General features: G+C 36.0%; 2 protein-coding genes across 4 annotated transcripts; both read right to left on the bottom strand.

The window, feature by feature from the left end:
* Positions 1–1,080: 1,080 nt before the first annotated feature.
* xrcc5 (X-ray repair complementing defective repair in Chinese hamster cells 5) lies at positions 1,081–15,804 on the bottom strand. 2 transcript variants are annotated; one of them, XM_043230614.1, is made up of 21 exons: positions 15,748–15,804; positions 14,905–15,018; positions 14,625–14,808; positions 13,781–13,829; positions 13,585–13,707; positions 13,183–13,356; positions 12,042–12,156; positions 11,822–11,960; positions 10,888–11,000; positions 10,501–10,563; positions 9,375–9,512; positions 9,202–9,292; positions 7,679–7,809; positions 6,713–6,909; positions 5,344–5,431; positions 3,956–4,025; positions 3,612–3,721; positions 2,094–2,190; positions 1,956–2,023; positions 1,437–1,511; positions 1,081–1,316 (listed from the first exon to the last, which is right to left on the bottom strand). In XM_043230614.1, the coding sequence occupies exons 1-21, from the start codon at positions 15,763–15,765 to the stop codon at positions 1,302–1,304; spliced, it is 2,172 nt and encodes a 723-aa protein (XP_043086549.1). In that variant the 5' UTR covers positions 15,766–15,804; the 3' UTR covers positions 1,081–1,301. The 2 variants fall into 2 exon arrangements, with proteins under 2 accessions (XP_043086549.1, XP_043086550.1); XM_043230615.1 differs by lacking the exon at positions 15,748–15,804 and adding an exon at positions 15,103–15,126.
* A 450-nt stretch (positions 15,805–16,254) lies between these two features.
* Positions 16,255–22,518, bottom strand: tmem169b (transmembrane protein 169b). 2 transcript variants are annotated; one of them, XM_043230617.1, is made up of 3 exons: positions 22,392–22,513; positions 20,733–21,077; positions 16,255–19,024 (listed from the first exon to the last, which is right to left on the bottom strand). In XM_043230617.1, the coding sequence occupies exons 2-3, from the start codon at positions 20,992–20,994 to the stop codon at positions 18,408–18,410; spliced, it is 879 nt and encodes a 292-aa protein (XP_043086552.1). In that variant the 5' UTR covers positions 20,995–21,077; positions 22,392–22,513; the 3' UTR covers positions 16,255–18,407. The 2 variants fall into 2 exon arrangements, with proteins under 2 accessions (XP_043086552.1, XP_043086551.1); XM_043230616.1 differs by having other exon boundaries at positions 16,256–19,024; positions 22,396–22,518.
* Positions 22,519–22,755: the final 237 nt, after the last annotated feature.

Genomic DNA, 22,755 nt, shown 5'->3' with positions numbered 1-22,755 from the left:
ACAGCCGGAGAATTGCAGAAAACAGTTGAGCGTTAGGGTCAGAAAACCTTAAAAAGAAGTCAAACAGCACATACATGGCCACACGTCGATTGGGAAAGATTCTCCTCGCTCATCCAGAAACATATTGAGTTATGAACTTCAAATGGGACTTGCTTCTATGGTCAGACGAAACTAAAAATAGAGATTTTAAGCAGCAAACACTCGAGATAGGTTTGATGAACACAGGAATAAAAAGTCCAATGAAATATACTGCTGTATCTGCTATATTTCTGCTGGAGGTCCTTGTTTAGACACATGACACCTGGATTCTATCAAATACCAACAGATCAAAAAATCAATACGTGACAGACTCTGATAGAAATCTTATAATGGGCCATGTTTGGATCTTCTAAGCATACAATAATCCAAACATAAACCTCAAAAACAACACAGAAATGGGTCAAAACCAAACTTCTGCTACTGTATGACCACTCCAGTCCTCTGACCTGAACCCTGCAGAAAAAGATTGAGGTGAACTGAAGATCATATTTACCAAGAGTTTTGATATTTTTGGCCATGACTGTATACTGCAGTTCACATTCTGGTCTGCCGCTAAAACATGGATTCTGGATTACAGTGATACATTACCCCTGGGAATAATAGGAATAAAATAAAAATAAAAAAATCTCTTGGGATATGTGACATTATTATTATTTTTTAAATAAACAATCATTCTAAAAGCATGGTATATAATAAATAAAATAGACATAAATGTATTGTACATTTATAAATAAATAAATAATAAATAAATTCCATTGGGAAAAAAATGTATGTGTATTTTTTGCAATGAAAAAAAAAAAAGTTTAATAAACATAAATGTAATGCAAATGTATGACAGCAATGAAAAATCACAATTGGAACTAATAGTAAAAATAAAAAAATTATAAAGTAATAATAAGAGTAAATAAGTAAATAAAAAGTCCTGGTGTTTTTATACTGGATATCCTGGAGAATGTAAAATTCATGTTGTAGTACAGTGAGTTATTTTATCTCGAATGTGATTTTTTCCCCCTCGGGACTAAATGAAACTGTAGTCAAAGATTTAGTTTTATTTAGTTTGATCTTTTATTTGAGTTTTATTTTAGAAAAAACCAACGAACGCAGACTGTGCAACATTCAAGCAATCAAACTCGAGCGACATAATCACGCCAAGTACGAAAGAACTGTTTTATGAGATTTGTGTTTCATTAATAAACACAAGAAATGGCACCCAGCGCAGAGTTTAATGAGTCGGATGGACGCAGGTGATCAAGAGAACCGCTTTACATCATATCCAGCTGCATCAAAAAAAAAAAAAAAAAAAAACACATTGGTCAACAACTTAATATGTTGCCAAAAGTAAAGGATTCAATATACTTCCAGATCACAAATATAATAAATTATGTGCAAACACTCACCAGATCATCTACATCTCCAGTGTCCTCCTGCGCTGAAGTCACCTTCACGTCTTCTTTCTGCTCAAACGCCAAGAACTAAACCAGCAAACAAAGGGTTAAACCTCCATAATAATAATAATAACCTCAACATGCAAAACAGAGGCCGAAAACACCAAGTCAAAAATATGACAGGCTGCCCAAGATGTGAACGAACCCGCTCATCAATGGATGCTCTGCAGCGAATGGGTGCCGTCAGAATGAGAGTCCAAACAGCTGAAAAAAACATCACGATAATCCGCACGCCTCCGGTCCATCGTCTCGAGAAGACAGCTGTGGATTGCTGTTTGGACTCTCAGTCTGACGGCACCCATTCGCCGCATGGCATCCATTCAGCGAGTGATGCAACGCTCTATTATTTCTCTAAATCCGATGAAGAAACAAACCCAACACATGCATCTCGGATGAGCTGAGGGTGAGGACAGACGCAAATGTTCAACTATTGCTTTAATGAAAATAATAAAGCACAGGCTATAGAAGTACCTGGTTTGCATCTTGCTTGGAAATGGTGCTTCCGTCCACTTCGTCTCTGCTAATGAGCGTCAGAGCGTCTGAAAAGAAAGGTGCACGTTGAAGTCACGATTGTCTTCAGCTCAAGGCGAGCACAAGGCCGTTCTTTACCTTGGACGAGCAGATCCCAGAACTCCTGAAGATTCCTGTCAGGAACGCTCCTCTTCAGAGACTGCATGTAGCTGTTGAACAGCTCTGCGTTTCCGCTCTGATGGAGAGAATTGTAGGCAGGTGCGGTAAGAAGGGTGCGATCGAATGCATAAGAGACGTGTAAGAAAATCAGTTAACTGAGCTCAGAGTCATTTAAAGTCATGCCATGTACATGCAGCATCTGTGTCACACGCAGGACCCGTTTACACCCGTCTCAGGTGAGCAGATTACAAGTGGTCAGGTGTAAATGAGCTCCATCATTTTCAATGGAAAAGACACCGTATGCATGCACAATCTGTAATTGATATAATATAATAATATATATTTCAAGCATTTAAGTAGAAACAGAATAGTGAAGTGTTTTAATGACCGTTGGGAACCGCTGCTGTCGTTAACTAAAATTAACGTTTCTATAATTTATATTAACCTGAAACTTAAAAAAATGTAATGAAAATGAAAAGGGTTCAACAAAAATAATACGAAGCACTAAACGTAATAAAAATGTGTAATTTTAGAATAAATAATACATATATTGTGTGCATTAATATTTTAAAAAATGTTATTTATATTCAGCGTATAATCAAAATGTTAAATAAAATATTTCTATAGTTTAGACGTAAACTTAATACTTTTCAAAATGAAATAAAAATTTGAAAATATTAAACTAAAATAAGACGAAGTACTAAATGTAATATAAATATATAATTTTAGAATAATACATATGTTGTGTGCATTAATATTTTTTAAATGTTAGATTTATATTCAATGTATAATCAAACTGAATCAAAAAATATATTTCTATAGTTTAAACGTAAACTTAAAACTTCAAAATTAAATGAAAATTAAAAATGTTAAACTACAACAACCTGAAGTACTAAAATAATTAATAGTAATATATATATATATATATTTTTTTTATTTATTTATTTATTTATATTAATAACTGAATGAATTAAAGATACATAGAAATAATAATAAAAAATTACAAAATACAGAAAAAAATTACTTGCAAAAAAAAAAAAAAAAAAAAAAACCTGGAAATTAAAGTATAAAAATTGCTATCTGCTTTAAAATACAAATATAATAAAACTATCAAGGAGCATCATCACACAATTGATTTGAAAAGAGTGTAATGTCGACATGTTTCTATGCTAATGACACAAAAATACAGTAAAAATTTCAGTAAAAATTGTGACTTGTTCACTAAATTGGTAATATTTTTTTTAAACCATTACGAGTTTCTCTTTGCGAACGTGATTAATCCTCAAAAACTGGTCCAAAATCAGGAGAGCACTAAAGTCCCGTCTAGCTAGGCAGCACACTATGCTTTGGACCGGAGCCTCAGACTCCAGCTGAGCCCAGATCGTCTGAAATGCATCCCAACATCCTCCGGCAGCGCGCTTTTTCCCAGCGACCCGCAAAAACTACCGCTCCTTAAGTGATCCCTGATTGGATGCGGAGGTTTAATTGAGAGCTCACCGATACGGACCGATCCCTGAAGGCCTGGATACAGGCGATGCTCTTCATGTAGTACTCGGGGCTCCTGTTGCCCAGCAACTGCTCAATCCTGTGGGTCAGCTGCTGGCACGCTGTCAAGGTTACAAAACAATGATTATCAAAGCCTCCGCGCTAACAACAAAACCCGCAGCCGACGTTCAGAAACAACGCGAGCCGTTTAGCGCCGAGCGACTATTCAGCGTCTCAGAGACCGCTTTCAACCTTCGGCAAGGCCAGCGGAGCATTTACGTTAAAGCGTGTTTAATAGCTGACACTTTTCTGGAGGTTAAGCGGCGACGGCATCAAACTGAGCAATCAAACCTCACCCTGATCGAAAGACGCGGCCTTCTGGCGAATCAGCGCGCAGAAATCTCGGACTGGATTGACGCTGCCAACCTGAAAGAGAGTACGGTATTGAAGTCGGAGTGAATGCATGTTTCACTTATTGTGCTCGTGTTACTGTAAATAACTCTGAAGATGCTTTTTTTATGCTAATGCATGACGGGAAAAGCAAGCTCTGGCCTAAGTACGTCTCAAATACGTCATGTTGTGTACATAATGGATTGTGAAAGACATTTTACATTGATGCAATTCTTTATTTTTTAAGGGAAAGCATTAAAAAATACTTATTCAAATACATAATTTAGTATAATAATAAATGCATTAAAAATACTTATTTAAATACATAATTTAGTATAATAATAAATGCATTAAAAATACTTATTTAAATACATAATTTAGTATAATAATAAACGCATAAAAATACTTATTTAAATACATAATTTAGTATAATAATAAATGCCTAAAAATACTTATTTAAATACATAAATTAGTATAACAATAAATGCATAAAAAATACTTATTTAAATACATCATTTAGTATAATAACAATAAATGCATAAAGAAATACTTATTTAAATACATAATTTAGTATAATAATAAATGCATAAAAATATTTAAATACATAATTTAGTATAATAATAAATGCATAAAAATACTTATTTAAATACATAATTTAGTATAATAATAAATGCATTAAAAATACTTATTTAAATACATAATTTAGTATAATAATAAATGCATTAAAAATACTTATTTAAATACATAATTTAGTATAATAATAAATGCATTAAAAATACTTATTTAAATACATAATTTAGTATAATAATAAATGCATTAAAAATACTTATTTAAATACATAATTTAGTATAACAATAAATGCCTAAAAATACTTATTTAAATACATCATTTAGTATAATAACAATAAATGCATAAAGAAATACTTATTTAAATACATAATTTAGTATAATAATAAATGCATAAAAATATTTATTTAAATACATAATTTAGTATAATAATAAATGCATAAAAAATACTTATTTAAATACATAATTTTGTATAATAACAATAAATGCATTAAAAATACTTATTTAAATACATAATTTAGTATAATAACAATAAATGCATAATAATAAATGCACTATCATTCAAAAGTTCGGAACATTTGATGCTCAACAAACATTTCTTATTATTATCAATGTTGAAAACAATTGTGCCGCTTCATATTAAGTAGTCTTGCTGAATAACTGTATTAATTCATTCAAAATTACCCCAAACCTTTGAACAACAGTGTTTATAAATACACACTTCTATGAAGTCGCTTTAACCTGAGTAACGTAGATCACTAAACAGATTTCAGACATGAGAGTCTCACCGATGTGATGTTTCCTTCTGAGATCTCGGCCAGGTTAAACTCCGTCTCTTCATCCACTTTGACTTTCTTCGCATCTGGTTCATCAGCACTGCAGACGACACACAGATCAACAACATTTAATACTAACTAGTGATTAGTGCTATCAATAACACCGAAAACATACATACAGTGGGCGGGGCTTGCATATTTTATTACACGCCCCTCTGGAATACTTCATTCGGATTGGTTAGTCACAAAATAAGCCCCTCCCATAGGAGGTTTGCATTACTATAATGCATTACTGCGTACGGTTTCTTTTTAAGACCAACAAGAAAGTGGAGGAAATAAACGTATCTTGATTTAAGGATACTTATGTATTTCAGAGAGCTACATACTCATGCAACATTTAATGCCATGACTTTATCAATTTAAGACTTTCTGTTCTGAATGTGATTTAAGCTGTGACTCTGGACCACAAAACCAGCCATAAGGGACAGTTTTCTGACATTTATACATCATCTGAAAGCTGATTAAATAAGCTTTCCATTAACGAACGCATAATATAAAAATTACGATAGAATAGTATTTGGCTGAGATCCAATCCAGCTATTTAAGAATCTGAAATCTTTTGGATGCAAAAATCAAAACATCAAGCAAACTGCTATTAAAGTTGGCCAAATTAAGCTCTTATGCATATCACTATTCAAAAATGTATTTTTATATTCAATGTATAATCAAAAACAAATTAAAAAAATATTTCTATTGTTTATATGGAAACTACTTAAAACTATTCAAAATTAAATTAATTTTAGTACTTTTAAAATGTTTTAATAGTAGTATATATATATATATATATATATAATGAATGATTTAGAGGTACATGGAAATAATAATAATAATAATAATAATAATAAAAAAGACAAAATACTGAAAAAAGTATAGAAAATTACTTGCAAAAAAAAAAAAAAACCAAAAAAAAAAAAACCCTGGAAATTAAAGTATAAAAATTGCTAGCTGCTTTAAAATATAAATATAATAACACAACTGATTTAAAAAAAAAAAAAGAGTGTAATGTTGACACGTTTCTATGCTAATGACACATCAAGCAAATTGCTAAAGTTGACTAAATGAAGTTCTTATGCATATTACTATTCAAAAATTTACTTTTGGTATATTTACAAAATACATTCATAGAGATTCACAGGATTCATATCCCAATGATTTTGGGCATAAAATAAAAATGGACTGTATTTTTTCCTATTGCTACAAATGTACCCGTGCTGCTCATGACACCTGTGTCACATGCGTCTACCACCATCTCTACCAGTTGAGCTGTATATACTGGAAGTCACGTAGCATCGACTTCAGCGTTGATTCGATCCATTCTCACCTGCTGCCGAACACGTCCGCGCTCGTCTTCTGCTCTTTCTTTTTCACCGCCACTTTCAGAGGGAACTTGGTCTTGACGTCCAGCAGAGGGGCCCGGCAGCGGGCGGACACGGCCCGGGGCCGCTCCAGGACCCTCGTCAGCCACGGCTCCGCGGGCGGCAGGGGATCATCGGGATTCACACCGCGGTGATGTAAGCACTGAGGAAGCCAGCCAAGAAAAGATCAATGAGACCCGCTGCAGAGACAACACGGATTTCACAGCCAATGTCACACACCTGAATCGCCGCATTACTGAAGGACAGTAAGACAATAAACACTAGAGCGAGGTACGTGTGAATATTAGGGTCAAAAAGGGTGCATTCATTTAAAGAGACAGCAAAGACATGTATAATGTTACTACGGATTCCCACAGGAAACTCAAAGAATCACGTTTACACAAAATATAAAGCAGCATGGCCGTTTTCAACATCGATAATAATCGGAAATGTTTGCTGAGCAGCTAGAATGATTTCTGAAGGATTATAGTCCGCGCAATAATATTCCACAAATTTCTATCAAATAAATGCAGCCTTTGTGAGAAGATTTTAAAAAACATTTGACGACGAACACCATTTATACACTAGGTTACAATTAACGTTCATTTATTGACGCAGCTTGAAAATACTTTAAGCGTTCGCAAGATGCATTAACTAATAAATCACAAATCAAGTAATCTTCACCTGATAAATGCTGTAAAAGCACTTTCTAAAACGGTGTGTAAATATTTGTGTTTCGGACTACGCGGAGTTAAATGTCTGCATGCGAAAGAAAACGCTTTAATGTTATTTATTACTTGAGAGCATAACCTTTATTAGCTAGAGGTATAGTTTACTAGTTACGTTTTACATCTACGCATTGCTCTCAAAGGCAAGCGGGTTTAGATGCACGCTTCTGCTAAACGCATAAACGCAAATGCGTCCCATCATGCCTGGAAAAGTCTCTGGAACTGTGGGTTTGGAATGTGGTTGACTTTGAAGACGTCGACGCTCTCTCCATCCTCATCCTCTTCCACCAGCATCATGGAGTCGATCAGCGAGTCCACGGCCGACAGCTGAGACTCTGAACAGAGACATGCACACAAACAACATCATCCTCCAACCACAGCATCGATATTCATCTCCGTTCCTCCGGATGCGCCGGAAGGGTTTCTGTGAACTTTTTAAAGACCAGTTAAAGTAAATTAAGGGATAAAACCGAAAACAACACGATAAGTGAACGTGTTTTCTGAATATAAAGGTCTGAGGAGATGAGCAATAAGTTAAATCTCCATGGCTTTTTACCAAAAGATAGCTCAACTAGAAAATTAAAATAACTTTTATAAAGCTTCTGATAAAACTGATGCTCTTATTTGGTATTTTATCTAGTTTCCTAGTGAATGTCTAAACATTTTTTTTAAAATGAAAATATAAAAAAAAACACATGATATGATGAGAAGTCTTTTTTACAAATTTTTTTAGTCTCATTGGTATTTCTTGACAGGTATTTCTTCTGGTTTTAACTTGAAACTCGCTTCATTTGCTAAATTAAAAATCGTCAAGTCGCTTTTTGGAGACACTGAGCCACACACATAATCTGAAAGCCGTTTAAATAAGCTCTTCTTAGATGTGCGGGTTTGATAGGCCTTCCAAAGGAGGTTCTTAGCCGTGCATATTACTAATGCAAAATTTATTTTTGATGCATTTACAGCAAGAAAGCAACAAAAACGTTTTTCATGAACCACGATCTTTACTTAATGCACTAATAAAAATCAATTTTCCTAAAAAAATACGCCATTTTAGCCCATGCAATATATTTTTGGCTATTGCTACAACTATACCTGTTGTGCTTAGAACTGCTTTTCGCTCCACGGTCACATATAAGGGTGTTCATATATTCGTATCGGGAAACAAGACAAAAACACTGACAAAGATATTACATTTTATTCAATGCATGCAACATTTAACTATGAATTAAGACCTTTTTAGTGTGTTAAGTCTTTTTAAAACTTGCAGAAGGACAAAAGGAATTGCTGATGCGGCATAATACTGCAGGATTCATTGAAAAGTTCAATGTCTCCTATTCCTTTTAATTTTTATCTCTTATTTATAACGCCTGCGCTTTTTCTTCCTTCTTTTTCTTTTTCTTTTCTTAAGTTTCTAGACGCTGGTCGGTTGTCAAAAAGCATTTGACTGCATGTCGTACCATGTATGTATGTGTATGTGACAAATACAATTTGAATTTGAAATTTGAATTTGAATTTGAAATTTGAATTTGAAATTTGGAATTTGAATTTGAAATTTGGAATTTGAATTTTGGAATTTGGAATTTGAATTTGAAATTTGAAATTTGAAATTTGAAATTTGAATTTGGAATTTGAATTTGAAATTGAAATGAAGTCAAAATCGCAAAACAGTCAAGCTGTATGCACATCCGATAGAAGCTGCGGAAGCTGCTTTTTATCCGAGGGCCCACCTGAAGGCGTGAACTTCTTGTTGTTTTCCAACCCTGGGAATGTGAACTGCCGGAGATCCTCCATAAACGGCAGCTTCACGTACAGCAGGCACTGAGGATAAGAGAAGCGAGGAGTGTCAGGCCGAAGACGCGTCATTTATAGTGTGCTTTCCGTTTGATACGAAGCCACGTACTTCATACTTCTCCTTTACGCAAGGAAAAGCGGCCCCCACTTGAGGGTTGCTGCGGCGGTCGTAAGCGTAACGGACGATCGCTGCCATCTTTAGACTGTCGAGGGCGCGAATCAGAGCAGACAGCGCCACAGCCGCATGCTGCACACATACAATAAACAAAATCATCTTAAAACAAGACACTGACATGAACATTTAAAAGTTTTCAAGGTCACTTCAATCCGGTAAGGATGCCTAAAAGTGACCGTGTTGTTACAACATTAGAAACATTAACGTCTTTTTAGCTTCCAGTTAATCGAAGAATCTTTAAATATTAAGTTTCGCAAAAGTTTTAGGCAGAAAATCAGCACATTAGAATGATTTCTGATGGATAACAGGTGGAGTAATGATGCTGAAAATTCAGTTTTCGATGACAGGAATAAATTTCATTTTAAAACGTACCGACATATAACAATCTTTTTCTTAATTGTAATAATATCTCACTATTTTTACAGTATTTTGTATCCGACAAATGCAGCCTTGGTGAGCAAATGAGAGGAAAACATTAAAAATCATAGCGAGAACTAGGTGCTGGCAATTAATCGAGTTTCTAATCGCAGTTACAATTACGGATGCCACAATTATACAATACATATAATAATAATATAATATTCAAAGTGGGAAATAATCGTTTAAAATACGCTTGCATTTTTCTGTATGCTATCTTAAGGGTTTTGCCATTGCTTTAACTTTACATTTAGTATAGCATTACAATACTATGAACATTTAATATATATATATTTTTTTATTTGAAGAAACCAATCCGACATACAGTTCACATCCGAGGTTTAATATTATAGAAAAGATACAAATCTGTTTATTTTCGCCCAAATATATGGCATGCGGTCGCTTCGAGCAACGGTATAAACATCTTTCAATGTAAACTGCGATGATCGTAATTAACGACCGTTACGATTTTTGTCATAATCGCGCAGCCCTAAACTTTTAAACAATGCTTTAATCGAATGCTAATACTCGCAGCTGGCTACAAACATCTTAGGACGTCGCATTTGATTAGTTTCGACAAATATTCTGAATTATTTAACTTTTTCGAAACCCCAAAACTGTTAACACACCGGTTAAAGCTCACCTCGTCGTCTCTGGGTGCAAAAACTTTAACAACTTGGTCTCCCATAAACTGATGACGACGGACCTGCAGCGAACAAACAAACAACCGTCACTGCACAAAAAGAAACCGTACAAAATGTTTAAACTTTATATTATTAGGATTATTCGATTTGGGAGTGTTTTTTTGCGTGCTAAAATGCTCGTCACGACGACTCCTACTTCCAGGGATCTTTTTAAAGCGTATAGAGATTCGAGAAGGCCATCTCATAAAGACCGCACTCGCAGAGCTGAACATAGCGAGAGCCGCAGCGACTGCAGGAAGCGGTTTGTGAAAATCCCTGCAGTTTCTTGAGCGCGGGATAAAACACATTGCTTGGAGAAGAGCGCCATCTGATGGGGAGCAGCTCACCAGCTCCTGTTTGGTGAAGCCCAGCACAGAAAAGCACTTCCCATCGGACTTGTATTTCATCTGGTCCTCGTCCACCTTAGAAAACGGCACAATGTCGCTTCCGTAGCGAAAACCTGTAAGAAACAGAAAGGCCTTGCTTTAAAGTCTCATTTAGTTCCGATACAGACACAGCTTCACAAAAGAAAAAAAGCTATAATGTTGCAGGATTCATCCGACGTAAACAAAGTCCATTTTTAGCTTACAGAAGACATCGGCGCCTTTATTCAGCTCGGGTTTGGTTTCAATCAGCATTTCATAAAAGGTCAATTTAAGACTTTTTCAGACCAATTAAAGACCTTTTAAGGACTTACAGGCAATCAGTATGTTCTTTGAATGTTAACGTCCAGGAAGACGGGCACGGTTTCAATCTTGTTTTCCGTGAAACCGGGCAAAATGAACACAACGGGCTCGGAGGGGGAAAAAAAAAAATCGACTTTATTAAAAAGAAAAATAGTTGCTTTGAGCAACGGTGACTTAATCCTGTTCAGTTTCTCAGAAAACAAGACATTTTGCAAGTTAATGTAAGGATGTTTCGAAATTTGTATTAGAAAAAACGTATTTTTAGTACATTTTGCAACATTTAATGCCATAACTTTATCCATTTAAGACCCCTTTTAGAGCCTTGCGGTCTAAAAAGACTAAAGAAACAACACATAATACGCAAAACGTGGTGTGAATAATTTCGGGCCCCAAATGTTTTATCACTTTTTTCCACTAGTAGCCCACTGTACGAAGTACTTTTGGGTATAACATCACACTTTATTTTATTTAGCGATGTTTGCTTACATACGGAGTCCTGTGGGAAAACGATAGGTTTGTCAGTATTCGTGGAAAAAAGGGACGGCCCCAAACAGCAGATGTGGCCAAGATCATTATTCATCGTCTCCGGTCAAACCTTGGATGGTGTCTTCCTTCTGCACTTCAGTTTCGTTATCGTCGTTCAGGCAGTACACGGTTTCTCTCTTGACGTCGTCTCTCTGGTGACTCTGAGCGTCTACTATGGCCCAGGACTTCTTCACCTTCTCCTCCGTCACCTTGCGGAAACCAACGCTACGTCACACCAGACCACAGCGGTAAAGCCAAGCCGTTTTGGTCTCAATCTATGGGGAACTCACGGCTTTGTATCCGACGATGCGGATGGTCAGAGAGCTGCCGATGGTCAGCTGACAGGGCCAGGCCATCGGCCTCCTGTCGATGCGCTTGAAGATGGACAGCTTCTCCAGAGCATCACTGCAACAAACATAAACGCTAACTTCATCGCCGGTGTACTTCGTCAACTGAACAGGATTTCAAGTCGTGCTGTGCGTCAAGTATTTAGGCATTAACAGATCTAAGCAATTACCATCAGAGCATTAGTAATAAATTTGCATCACAGGAATAAATAAATGACATTATTCACACTTATATATATATATATTTAGTGCTGTCAAACAATTAATCACACCCAAAATAAAAGTTTTTGTTTATATACGGTATGTATGTGTGCTGTGTTTATTTATTATGCACATATAGTAAATATACACACATTCAGTATGTGTATACATTTATATTTTTATATTCTATATAAATATATTTAGTATATAAACAAAACATTTGAGATATATATGTGTGTGTGTGTATATATGTATATATAAACATATAATAAATATGCACAGAACACACTCACATTTTTTGGTAAACAAAAAGATTTATTTTGGATGCTATTAATTGCAATTATTTATTTGACACTACTAATATGTTTTATTTATTTAAATAAATTACTTTATAAAAAAACTATTTTTACATATTTTTTATTATATACACACATTATTATTATATACACATATTTAAACACTAAATAATAAAATATATCTTATATATCTTTACCCCGATGACACTTGATTTGGACTGGGAAGGGCAAAAAGGGTGAGGGGAACATTTCTTATTTATATTTGTAAAAAAAATATTATATTTGCACTGAAGTGAATTTGATGTAAAATATTCAATAATTCCAATTAAAAAAATTATATTATATATATATATATATATATATATATATATATATATATATATATATATATATATATATAAATTTTTTAATTATCTTAAAAAAATACATTTTATTATAATATAGTTGGGTGTAATACAACATTTACTTTTGGCCCATGGGCCTCAGTCATGTTTGATTCCTGGCTCTTCATGTTAAATTTCATGAGCTCTGGCAAAGATAAAGAAGAGGTACACTAACCCTATTTTCGTACTGATATGAATTCATACCTAAACGTGTAGACCTCCTCCAGGCCGTCCTCCTCCTCTAGACTGGTCATGATGTTTTTGACCATCTCCAGACCTTGTCTCTGCTGGCTGTTCAAGCCTTTTCCTGGACGAGCAGGAGCCGCTGATGGCCCCGGTCCGTCCCCTCTGTCCTCATCATCCATAGGGAACGGCAAACTGAACGGATCAGTGCAAAATTTGAAGTGGGAAAAGCAAGCAGAAATCTGACTATTAACGTCACATTTTGGCTCACTTAAACAGGACGAGATAATTTAACCGATGCACACTTCATGTTTAACACTTGTCACAAACATAAAAATAAAAAACAATCTAGCCTTTTGGCTTCACAGGAGAACAATGCATTAGTGTTGAGTCCTGTTGAGTCCGTGTTTATACATTTCTTACAAGAACTGCAGGGTGATACCAGCTTTCTTCAAGTTGTTAATGATAACATCCAGCTGGTCCGCCGAGGTCTGGACGTTCAGATCCGTCAGCAGGACAATGTTCAGACGCTCAAACTTCTTCCCCTTAAAAAGAAAAACAATCAAGAGTGCGACCGCGGCGCAGAATATAAAATAAATAGAAAAAAGTGTGATCTCACATGGTTTCCTTCTGTAAAAGGTCCATGCAAACGACCAGAGCATCAAGCCCTGATTAACCAGTCAAGGACGCGCAACAAGCAAAACGAACATTATCAAATTAGATCAGAGATTCGCTAATATGTTTCTGAGCTAAACCCCTTTAACACTTTCTGAAAATGTAATCCAAGATGTAGGTGAGTTTATTTCGTCAGAAATACAGTATTGCATCACATCAGCGAATGGGTGCCGTCAGAATGAGAGTCCAAGCGTCTTATAACAACATCACAATCATCCACACCACTCCGGTTCGTAAGTTAACGTGCTGTGGATTGCTGTGATGTCTTCATCAGCTGCTTGGACTCTCAGTCTGACGGCACCCATTCGCTGCATGGCATCCATTCAGCAAGTGATGCAATGCTCTGTTATTGCTCTAAATGCGAAAACAAAGAAACAAACCCAACACATGCATCTCGGATGAGCTGAGGGTGAGGACAGGTGTTGGCAAATGTTCAATTTTAACTTTAAATATGAGTCAGTAATCAATAACACTTGCTCAGTGAAAAAAAGCCCATCTCCCGTTGTCCCTCCCGTCAAAATCCGCCACATATTTGCTTAAGACAATACTGGAGAAAACAACATTATGAATTATGTCCTCATATTTCACAAGAAAAAGAGTGACTTGTGGATTACGGCGACGTTTTTATCAACTATTCTGACGGCACCCATTCACTGCAGAGCACCCATCAGTGCAATGCTACATTTTCTAAACTCTTTAGTGTTTAGTGTACGTAACTATCCCTAACCGATCGCCTCGTGAGATCTACGACATGCGTTGTTGTCTGTTCAGGGTAACGGGAAGGATACAGTCCGCTTGCTGACCGCCAGGTTGCAGTTCGCTCTCAATCTCCTCGAGCAGCTCAAAATCGGGCATCATGAGGTGACGGTGGACCGTGATGTTCTCATACTGTCCGTCTTTAGCCAGGCTGTTCTTAGTGCCGTCGGTACCGAACAGCACCAGACCCACCTCGTCTTTATTCTCGGCAAACACCTGAAACACAGAGGACGCCGGTCAAGCTCCTTCTGCACTGGCAAACAGATATCATTTATAATTTATAATATAATGTCATAAAGAGAAGGTGCAAACCTGCCGCTGGACAAACTTCTGGATGACTTTTTTGGCCTGTTCGAAGGGCGGTTCCCGGCCAGGCTCGGAGTTGCTCATGGAGAAACCCACATCCATGCAAAGCACCAACGCTGACTGCAAAAAAATATTAAAAATTGAATAAAAAAACTAAGATAGAAGAAAATACACGCAAAATAACTCTTTAGAGACAAGTCTCACGTTTCTGTGTTCCGAAATATAACATCTCGGGGGTTTGGGAAAAACAGGAAGTGAGTAAATGATAACAGACTTCTCATTTTTATTTCCTTGAACACGATTTATTTATCAAAATCAACAAGCGAGATCTTATATGATTCTTAGAAAGCAACGAGATTAGATGGAGACCAACTCTTGTGTTTCTTCACAGAAAGAGCGTCTCGTCCATAGATTCAGAAAAATAAAAAATATCAAAACGTGCTCAGATTGTATACAGAGGATACTAAAGTTTGCAATTGAAAAACAATTGCATTTGAGATACGTAGTAATAACTTTAATATAACCCATCACATTTTCCAGGGAACAAATCTGAGCCGTTCGCTTTTATTTTTTATTTCTATTGTCTTTCCGCAATTGCATTATGTATAAAACCTGTTTACTTTTTATTTCTTCTTCTGATAAAGCTGTGCGGTCAGAGATACTTGCCTTAATAATTTAAGCATGACACTTTTTTTGTGAAACTTTGTTTATTGTGTAAATATGTGCATAACTACCGACCCAAAAGGCAGTTATATCCAATGAAACTCAAGCAGTGTGAAAGCAAATACGTATTATTTATTATTAATAATAACGCAGGCTTATAAGATCAAGGAATAATAACTGAGGTACCTTCGCTGCTCGCGCCATCTCTCTGGTTTCCGTCTGTTATTGTTCCGGGTGAGTAAATGAGCGGGTGATAAAAGGTTCCGCCCCAGACAGCGCAACAAAACGATTAAAACAACACAACTTTGCGTCGGGACATTCGATAAATGATTTAATATAGGCCTAATTTAAACATAGTTTGAAGACGTAACGCCTCTAAAAGCGAAGATATTTACTTTTAATATGTAATATTCAGTGCTACCTATCGATTAACGCCGCAGAGGTCTATAAAAAGACATAAAGACGTTTACACAGGAGGAAACGTGTTCAGTGTAGGACAAACGTGTTTATAGAAATCCTTATTTATGCATTCATGACATAATCTGCATGACTGCGTAAATGAGGGTTTAATGAGAATAATGACATGCTTGTATTCAAATTAGATGCGATTGCTATATGATAGAAGAAATAAATGGCAAGTAAATAACGATGCATCAAGAGGGATAATATACAGGTGAGCATGCGAAATGAAAAACATTTCTATCGTGGCTTTTTGTGAAATTATAAATTCTGCAAATGAGAGTTTTGTCAACAGACACGCACACCAGACATGGAAATACAGGACTTTTATTATGTTTTGAGCATCACCGCACAATATAAATGCAAACTGTGAGTTCAAACGATTAAATCAAGGAGAAACAAAGAAAAATGTAAACCACTGATTAATTAAATTAACAAGAAACAACTTTATCATAATGCATTTGATATACAGTGATTTAAAACGTTCTGTCCAAGACACCGCCTTTTTACTGGTTATGTATATAATATTCGTAATAATTGTCAGCACCCATATACACACACTCACAACATTCTGCATATCACTTGCCCCTTTTGTATCCGTTTATTAAATTCTCTCGGGCTCGTCATAAATAAAACCACTCACAGAAAATGCAAGGCTTCTCACAAAGAACCTCGCAGTTCATTTGCATATATTTATATATGGCTTAATTTTTACCAGGGGTTATGCTCTTTTCTTATGAGGGTGAACAAAAAAATAGATGTATTTGCAACAAAAAATAAAACATGCAAACCTCTAAAATAAATACAACGAAAGAGCAAAGAATAAATAGTTGAAATGCACAAATTTAAACCAAAAATATTTGTTTAAAAAAAAAACACAACAAATTTGTCGGCGAGCGATTTCTACTTAATAAGTGAAACAAATTAAGAGTTAAAGCTAAAATTAATAAATGCCAAGTGCCGATAAACAAAAGCAAAGGAGGAATATTTTAAAAGTACTTAAAAAAAAAAAAGCCTTACAATATGAAAACAGACACGGTTAAAAATAAAACGTTCTTGGCAAACGAGTACAGAACAAAATAAAAGTTTGTCCTGTTAGGCTCGAGAACATCGCACTTTCTCCCAAAATATGATGCATTTCTATAATGCACATTTGCTATGAAATGCATAACGTCATTCTCGTACTCCATTGAGGCCAGTTACAGCTATATGTTCGGCCCGTTTTCAGATACACAACACTATTCTCCGCCTAAAAAGCCCCAACAGCAGAGAAAATTGTTATTTTGTAAAAGTTCCTTGACATTAAATTGACTTTTTTACGATTCTGTTCGGATCGCAAGTTAAGCGGCGCGTCCTGAGTTATTCTTTTCGTCGTTAAAAGAACGGCTGACCCAAAAAAAAATTACAAATGAGCTGAAAACGTGTCGACCCTCAGGCCGTCCGAGATAAGACGGAGTTTGTGTCTTCGAAGAAAGAAAGAAGAAAAGTACTTGCTTGTAAAGAAAGCTGCATGTTAATAGAAATTAATTTCTGGATAAAACACAAGTCCATGATGATGAACCGAGAGAGCAATCTGCACAGATCAAGCGCCGTTTACAAGGGATAAAAAACAGCTCTAAACACATATCTGGCTGGATTTTGATGTGAGAGAAGACTTTTTTTTCTCTGGGATAAGCGTTATTATGGATTCCTGGAGGGCCACTGGAAGTTTACTTCCTGTTAGCACCGTGAGAAGATGACAGCTCCAAAAAGAAGGGCTAGTAAAGTACGTTAACAAATGCATGACAAAGATTTTTGGTGCATGCTATCTTTTGTGTCTCTAGTATTAAAATATGCATTTTTGTTGCGCGTGGTCATAGCGAGCAAACGTCTTAACAGCAAACTTTTTTTTATGCAATACGAATCCATGGCAGTCGCTAGTAAAAATAATTCAGGCAATGGCAAAATATTGTACTAAATTAAAAATTCAAACGCGAAACAAAAATTGCTTAATAACGACACTCGCAGCATTGACTTACAATTGTAGTTTGAAACATTTTACCAAAAAAATTACCATTTTGGAGCGCGCCGATGGACGAATTTTGTTTGTTTTTTATCTCGGTGGTTCTATTAATGTTGCGTACGTTTTTTTGCAACGTGATCGAACCGTTTAAAACAGCTGATGCAATGTTTATGACCGCAGAAAAAAAGCGAAATGATCAATAATTGTTTTACTAATAATTGTGTTACTAACGACACGTCGGTCGAGCGAGGGAAAAGTTTTGGGAGTAAACAGCTTTTTTTTTACCCATTTCAGGGGAATTTTGAAGCTTCTGAGCCAGTCCCAGGGGGTTTTTAAAGATGGAGCGTCACCCTCAGAGAGAGAGAGAGTCTGGGGTGATTTCCGTTCACACCGAGGACGTTTGCAGCGACTTCCCCTGCAGACTCCCGGAAATGGTGTCCGAGTCCAGCAGCTCGACCACGCTGTACGGAGAGCAGTCTTCCAATCCCAGCTTCCCGCAAGCCCACCCGCAGAAGCCCTTCTCCAGATCCCGGACCGAAAGCCACCACTCGCCGAAGGCCCAGGACACCTGCGCCACGGCCGAGTACAAGCCCAGCGACAGCGACAGAGCCACGATGAGCGCGGGGTAGAAGACGATGAGGAACGGGCAGACCGTGATTTTGTGGCAGAACGTCCGCTCCTCGTTGTACACCAGGAATATGTTGTACCACGTGAGAGTGCCGTAGTAAAACGAGGTGATGAAGGACAGGACGAAGACGACGGGGGCGCAGGAGAGGCTCCAGAGGATGACGTGGGGACCTTGAGAAAGCCCGAAACCGCACGAGCGACTCGAGCCCTCGCGGGCGTCGCATTCGGCATCCAGACGCTCCTTCGACCGGGCCATCTCCTGCAGCTCTCTCTCTGTGAGCGTGACGTGGATGTCCACCATCTGACCTTTCTTCTTGCCGCGCGTGATGGTGCCGGTGAGCGTCACGTAGCGGCTGTCTGGAGGCACGGCCCAACCTGATGAAGACGAGACATTTCATTCAGAGCTGAATCGGGACAGCCTCGTATTAGGAGAACAACTGATAATATTTAGGTAGGGGTGAGAAGTCATGATCCTGGACAAACATTACTACTACCTAAAATGTATTCTTACAGTCAGTGGGAAATGATAGATGAATCACAAGAGTGAAGAAGCACCTAACCCTGATCGCAAGCCTGAAAAATGATGTCTTAGTTCTGATCCAGAAACACCTTGCGCTTAATGAATCTTCACCGGTCTCACGGTTTGATTTAGTGTTGTCGTATGATTAATTGCGTTCAAAATAAAAAATTGTTTCCATAATATACGAGTGTGTACCGTATTTATTTTGCATATTTATTATGTATATATAAATACACATGCATGTATATATGGAGGAAAATAAGTTAATTATATATTAACTACATTACCATAAAAAAAAAAAAAAAAAAAAAATATATATATATATATATATATATATATATATATATATATATATATATATATATATATATATATATATTTTTTTTTTTTTTTTTTTGGTAAATGTAGTTAATATATAATTAACTTATTTTCCTTATTTTATATATGTGTGTGTGTGTGTGTGTAAATATTTTCAATACAGTATGTGTGTGTATTTAGATATACATAATTAACTACATTACCATAAAAAATAGATATACATAATAAATAACAAATACAGTACGCTACACACTCGTATATAAATGTAAATAAAACTTTTATTTTGGATGCCATTAATGGCGATTGATCATTAGACAGAACTAGTCTGATTATGATTATCATTTCACCGATTCGGTTCAATACCATGCACTGCATCCTCAATTTTCAATTTTTTGTTAATGTTGTAAAAATAACCCATGTTATTTTTCTGCCTTTTAATGTTAAGCCGCTTTGAAACCGTCTGCATTTCATAAAGGTATTTTAAAATATAACTTTTAGGCAAGTTTCACAACTCAAAACTTATTTCCCACTTATGAAGAAATAGCATTTTGTCTCCGTCTAATGACAAAAACACCTTTTTCACACACTTCCCAGCTATACTAAAGTCTATTAACGGTACAGAAAGTGACTAATTACCTTATTTTTAGTTCATTTTGCAAGGTTGTTTCTGACAGAATGACGTTTTTAATCAGACAATTTGTATTATTTGAATGATAATTTAATTTTTTGCATTCAGCGTCATCGCTCCAGTCATCAAAAGTCCTTCTAAGATGCTGATTTGAAACATTTCCGATCACTAAAAAACCCCAACAAACTTTTTCAGTATCCTCCAATAAAAACTAAATCCAAAGGACAGCATTTATTTGAAACCGGAATGTTTTTTTTTAACATTATACAGTAAATAAAAGGCATTTTACTGTAATAAAAATATTAAAATCTCCAGTATTCTTAAGTATTAAAGTATTATAAACTCCCTTCAACATTTATTTATCCCGTGCACTACATATCACATGTGGGACTGAGCAGTATACTTTCTACTGCTTATTTATGCATCCTTATTTATGATACTTGTTTGAGTTGCGCTGAAATTCATTGCAATGACAATAAAGGCTTTCCTTCCGGAGATTTTGCACTGACAACGGGCCGACGTTAAACCTCCTTTTTCGCGAGCGTAACAGATTTTGAGATTGTGTTTTGTAACGAAAAGCCATTGCTAAGTGGCTTTACTGCTCTCAAACACTTCACCTTCACCGCTGGGGTCGTTCAGAAACGTAGCTCCCTCTTCAGAGTTCCTCTCCCCGCCCTCACCGTCTCCTCCGTGGTCTTCGCCAGCGGCTCTCTCTGGATCCGAGCGGTAGACGATGATGGACTCCGGCCGGTGTTCTCGCTTTCTCCTCTTCCTTCGAGTGCTGGTGCCGCTGCTTCCTTCATCCTGTCCTTCGGAGACGTCTGACCTTACCGACTCCAGCTGAGGGCTCTCGGACCTGAGCTGCTCCACCTGCTCCATGTTAGCGTCTCACGAGCGTTGGGAGGAGCTACAACTTCAGAGAGACCGGAGAAGGCTATTTACTCCATCCAGACATGATAGGCCTGTGGGAATGAGAGAGAAACATCATGCACTGTTGATTTTTGGCATGCATTTACTTCTAAAGGAAAACGTGACATTATTTTGCCTGGCTTGAACTGAAAGGAGAAGTAAATAAATGTCTGTAAGAGAGTTTATATATAAGCACATTATGAGACAATATACCACATATGTATTTTAAATGATACATGTTCACATTGTGACAACATGCCCCACTATAAGGGTCAACGTGCATTTTTACTGCATTTACTGAGCAATAATAACAGACATGTCTCAGTGTTGTTACTGTTAATTAAAAAAATGTGTATAATAATTCTGTTAAATATAAATATTATTAAGAAAAAAAATATATATATATATATATATATATATATATATATATATATATATATATATATATATATATATATATATATATATATATATTTGTCTATGTTCCATTAGGAACATAAAATATGTATTATTCACAACATTTTTATTTTTAATTATTTTACCAAATACGTATTTATTAAAAAAATATACACTTTTAATAGTTAATATTATATATATATATATATATATATATATATATATATATATATATATATATATATAAAAAAATATTAAAACAAACAAAAATTATAAAAGCACATAAAAATAAAATTACAAATGTTTAGGCATTATTAGAAAATTTTGAATTACACAGCACTGCAATTGCTAAAACTTTAACAAAATCAATTCCAGGTGAAAGAGAGGTTTAGGTACGTTCTGAAATTATTAAAACCGAGATAAAGACAAATTACAGCTAAAAGTAGAGAATGAACTAATGAAAATGATACTGAATAAATATCAATGAAAGCTAAATAGAATTACTTAAACAGGAATAAAATTACAATAACGTCACAAAATTGCTAACGCACATAACAACACAAATAAAAGCTCATCTAAAATATTAATACATGCTAGAAAGTATAGAAAAATATAAAAAAAAATATCACTGGTATGTACAATAGGTTTTGTGTAGCCAACAACACCCTTCCGTCCATTCAGTTCTATTGTCAGAGAAACAAAGACATACAGAAGACACATGAGTAGTAAGCAGTACAGCTAATGATTAGACTGAGTTTTAATAAAACAGAATATGAAACCGAAAACCCTTCATATCAACCCCTCTGAGATGAGTGTTCTGTAATGCTTGAGAAGCAGGCGGAGGCTGTTTTTTCTCTCAGCTGATCCGCTCTGGCTTTAATAATCACACCCAAACCGGGACCTACTGTAGCAAACGCCTTATTCACGACCGCCAGACGATCCTGCTTGAGTCACAAGAATCGCGTTCTTACCTACCAGAAGCAAATGCATGAAAGAACCGCTGTGAAAACTCTTGCGATGAAACGCTAGGCTGGGTTTTCTGTCCAACAGCAGCCGCCATGCAGATGCGCCTGGGCCACAATGAACGCAAGCCCCGCCCATTGAATCTGGAACATCCGTCCCGTCCAATCAGACGACGATAAATCGAAGCCCCTCCCCTAGCCAAAGCGGCTGTATATAAAATCGTTCTTACAGCCGTATAATCAACGTCAGTCCAGTGAAGTACTTTTACCGTCAATATTTCATTCTAAATATTTATTTTTAAACAGCATTGTGTATATAGCATTTATGTATATGCACCTAACTATTAATTATGTATCTTTTTTATTAAATACG

The sequence above is a fragment of the Puntigrus tetrazona genome, unplaced genomic scaffold (genome assembly GCF_018831695.1).
Source record: "Puntigrus tetrazona isolate hp1 unplaced genomic scaffold, ASM1883169v1 S000000176, whole genome shotgun sequence".
Classification (NCBI taxonomy): domain Eukaryota; kingdom Metazoa; phylum Chordata; class Actinopteri; order Cypriniformes; family Cyprinidae; genus Puntigrus; species Puntigrus tetrazona.
Note: the sequence above shows the minus strand (reverse complement) of the source record. Positions and strands in the feature narration are given on the sequence as shown.

Excerpts from the sequence above, each read along its gene's own strand:
- xrcc5 (XM_043230614.1), bottom strand. Across the intron at positions 4,026-5,343 it reads CAGAAGGAAACATCACATCG|GTTGGCAGCGTCAATCCAGT; the intron begins GTGAGACTCTCA and ends ACTCTCTTTCAG. Across the intron at positions 1,512-1,955 it reads CCAAGCAAGATGCAAACCAG|TTCTTGGCGTTTGAGCAGAA; the intron begins GTACTTCTATAG and ends TTGCTGGTTTAG.
- tmem169b (XM_043230616.1), bottom strand. The coding sequence starts at position 20,994 with ATGGAGCAGGTGGAGCAGCTCAGGTCCGAGAGCCCTCAGCTGGAGTCG. Across the intron at positions 19,025-20,732 it reads GAACGACCCCAGCGGTGAAG|GTTGGGCCGTGCCTCCAGAC; the intron begins GTGAAGTGTTTG and ends CGTCTTCATCAG.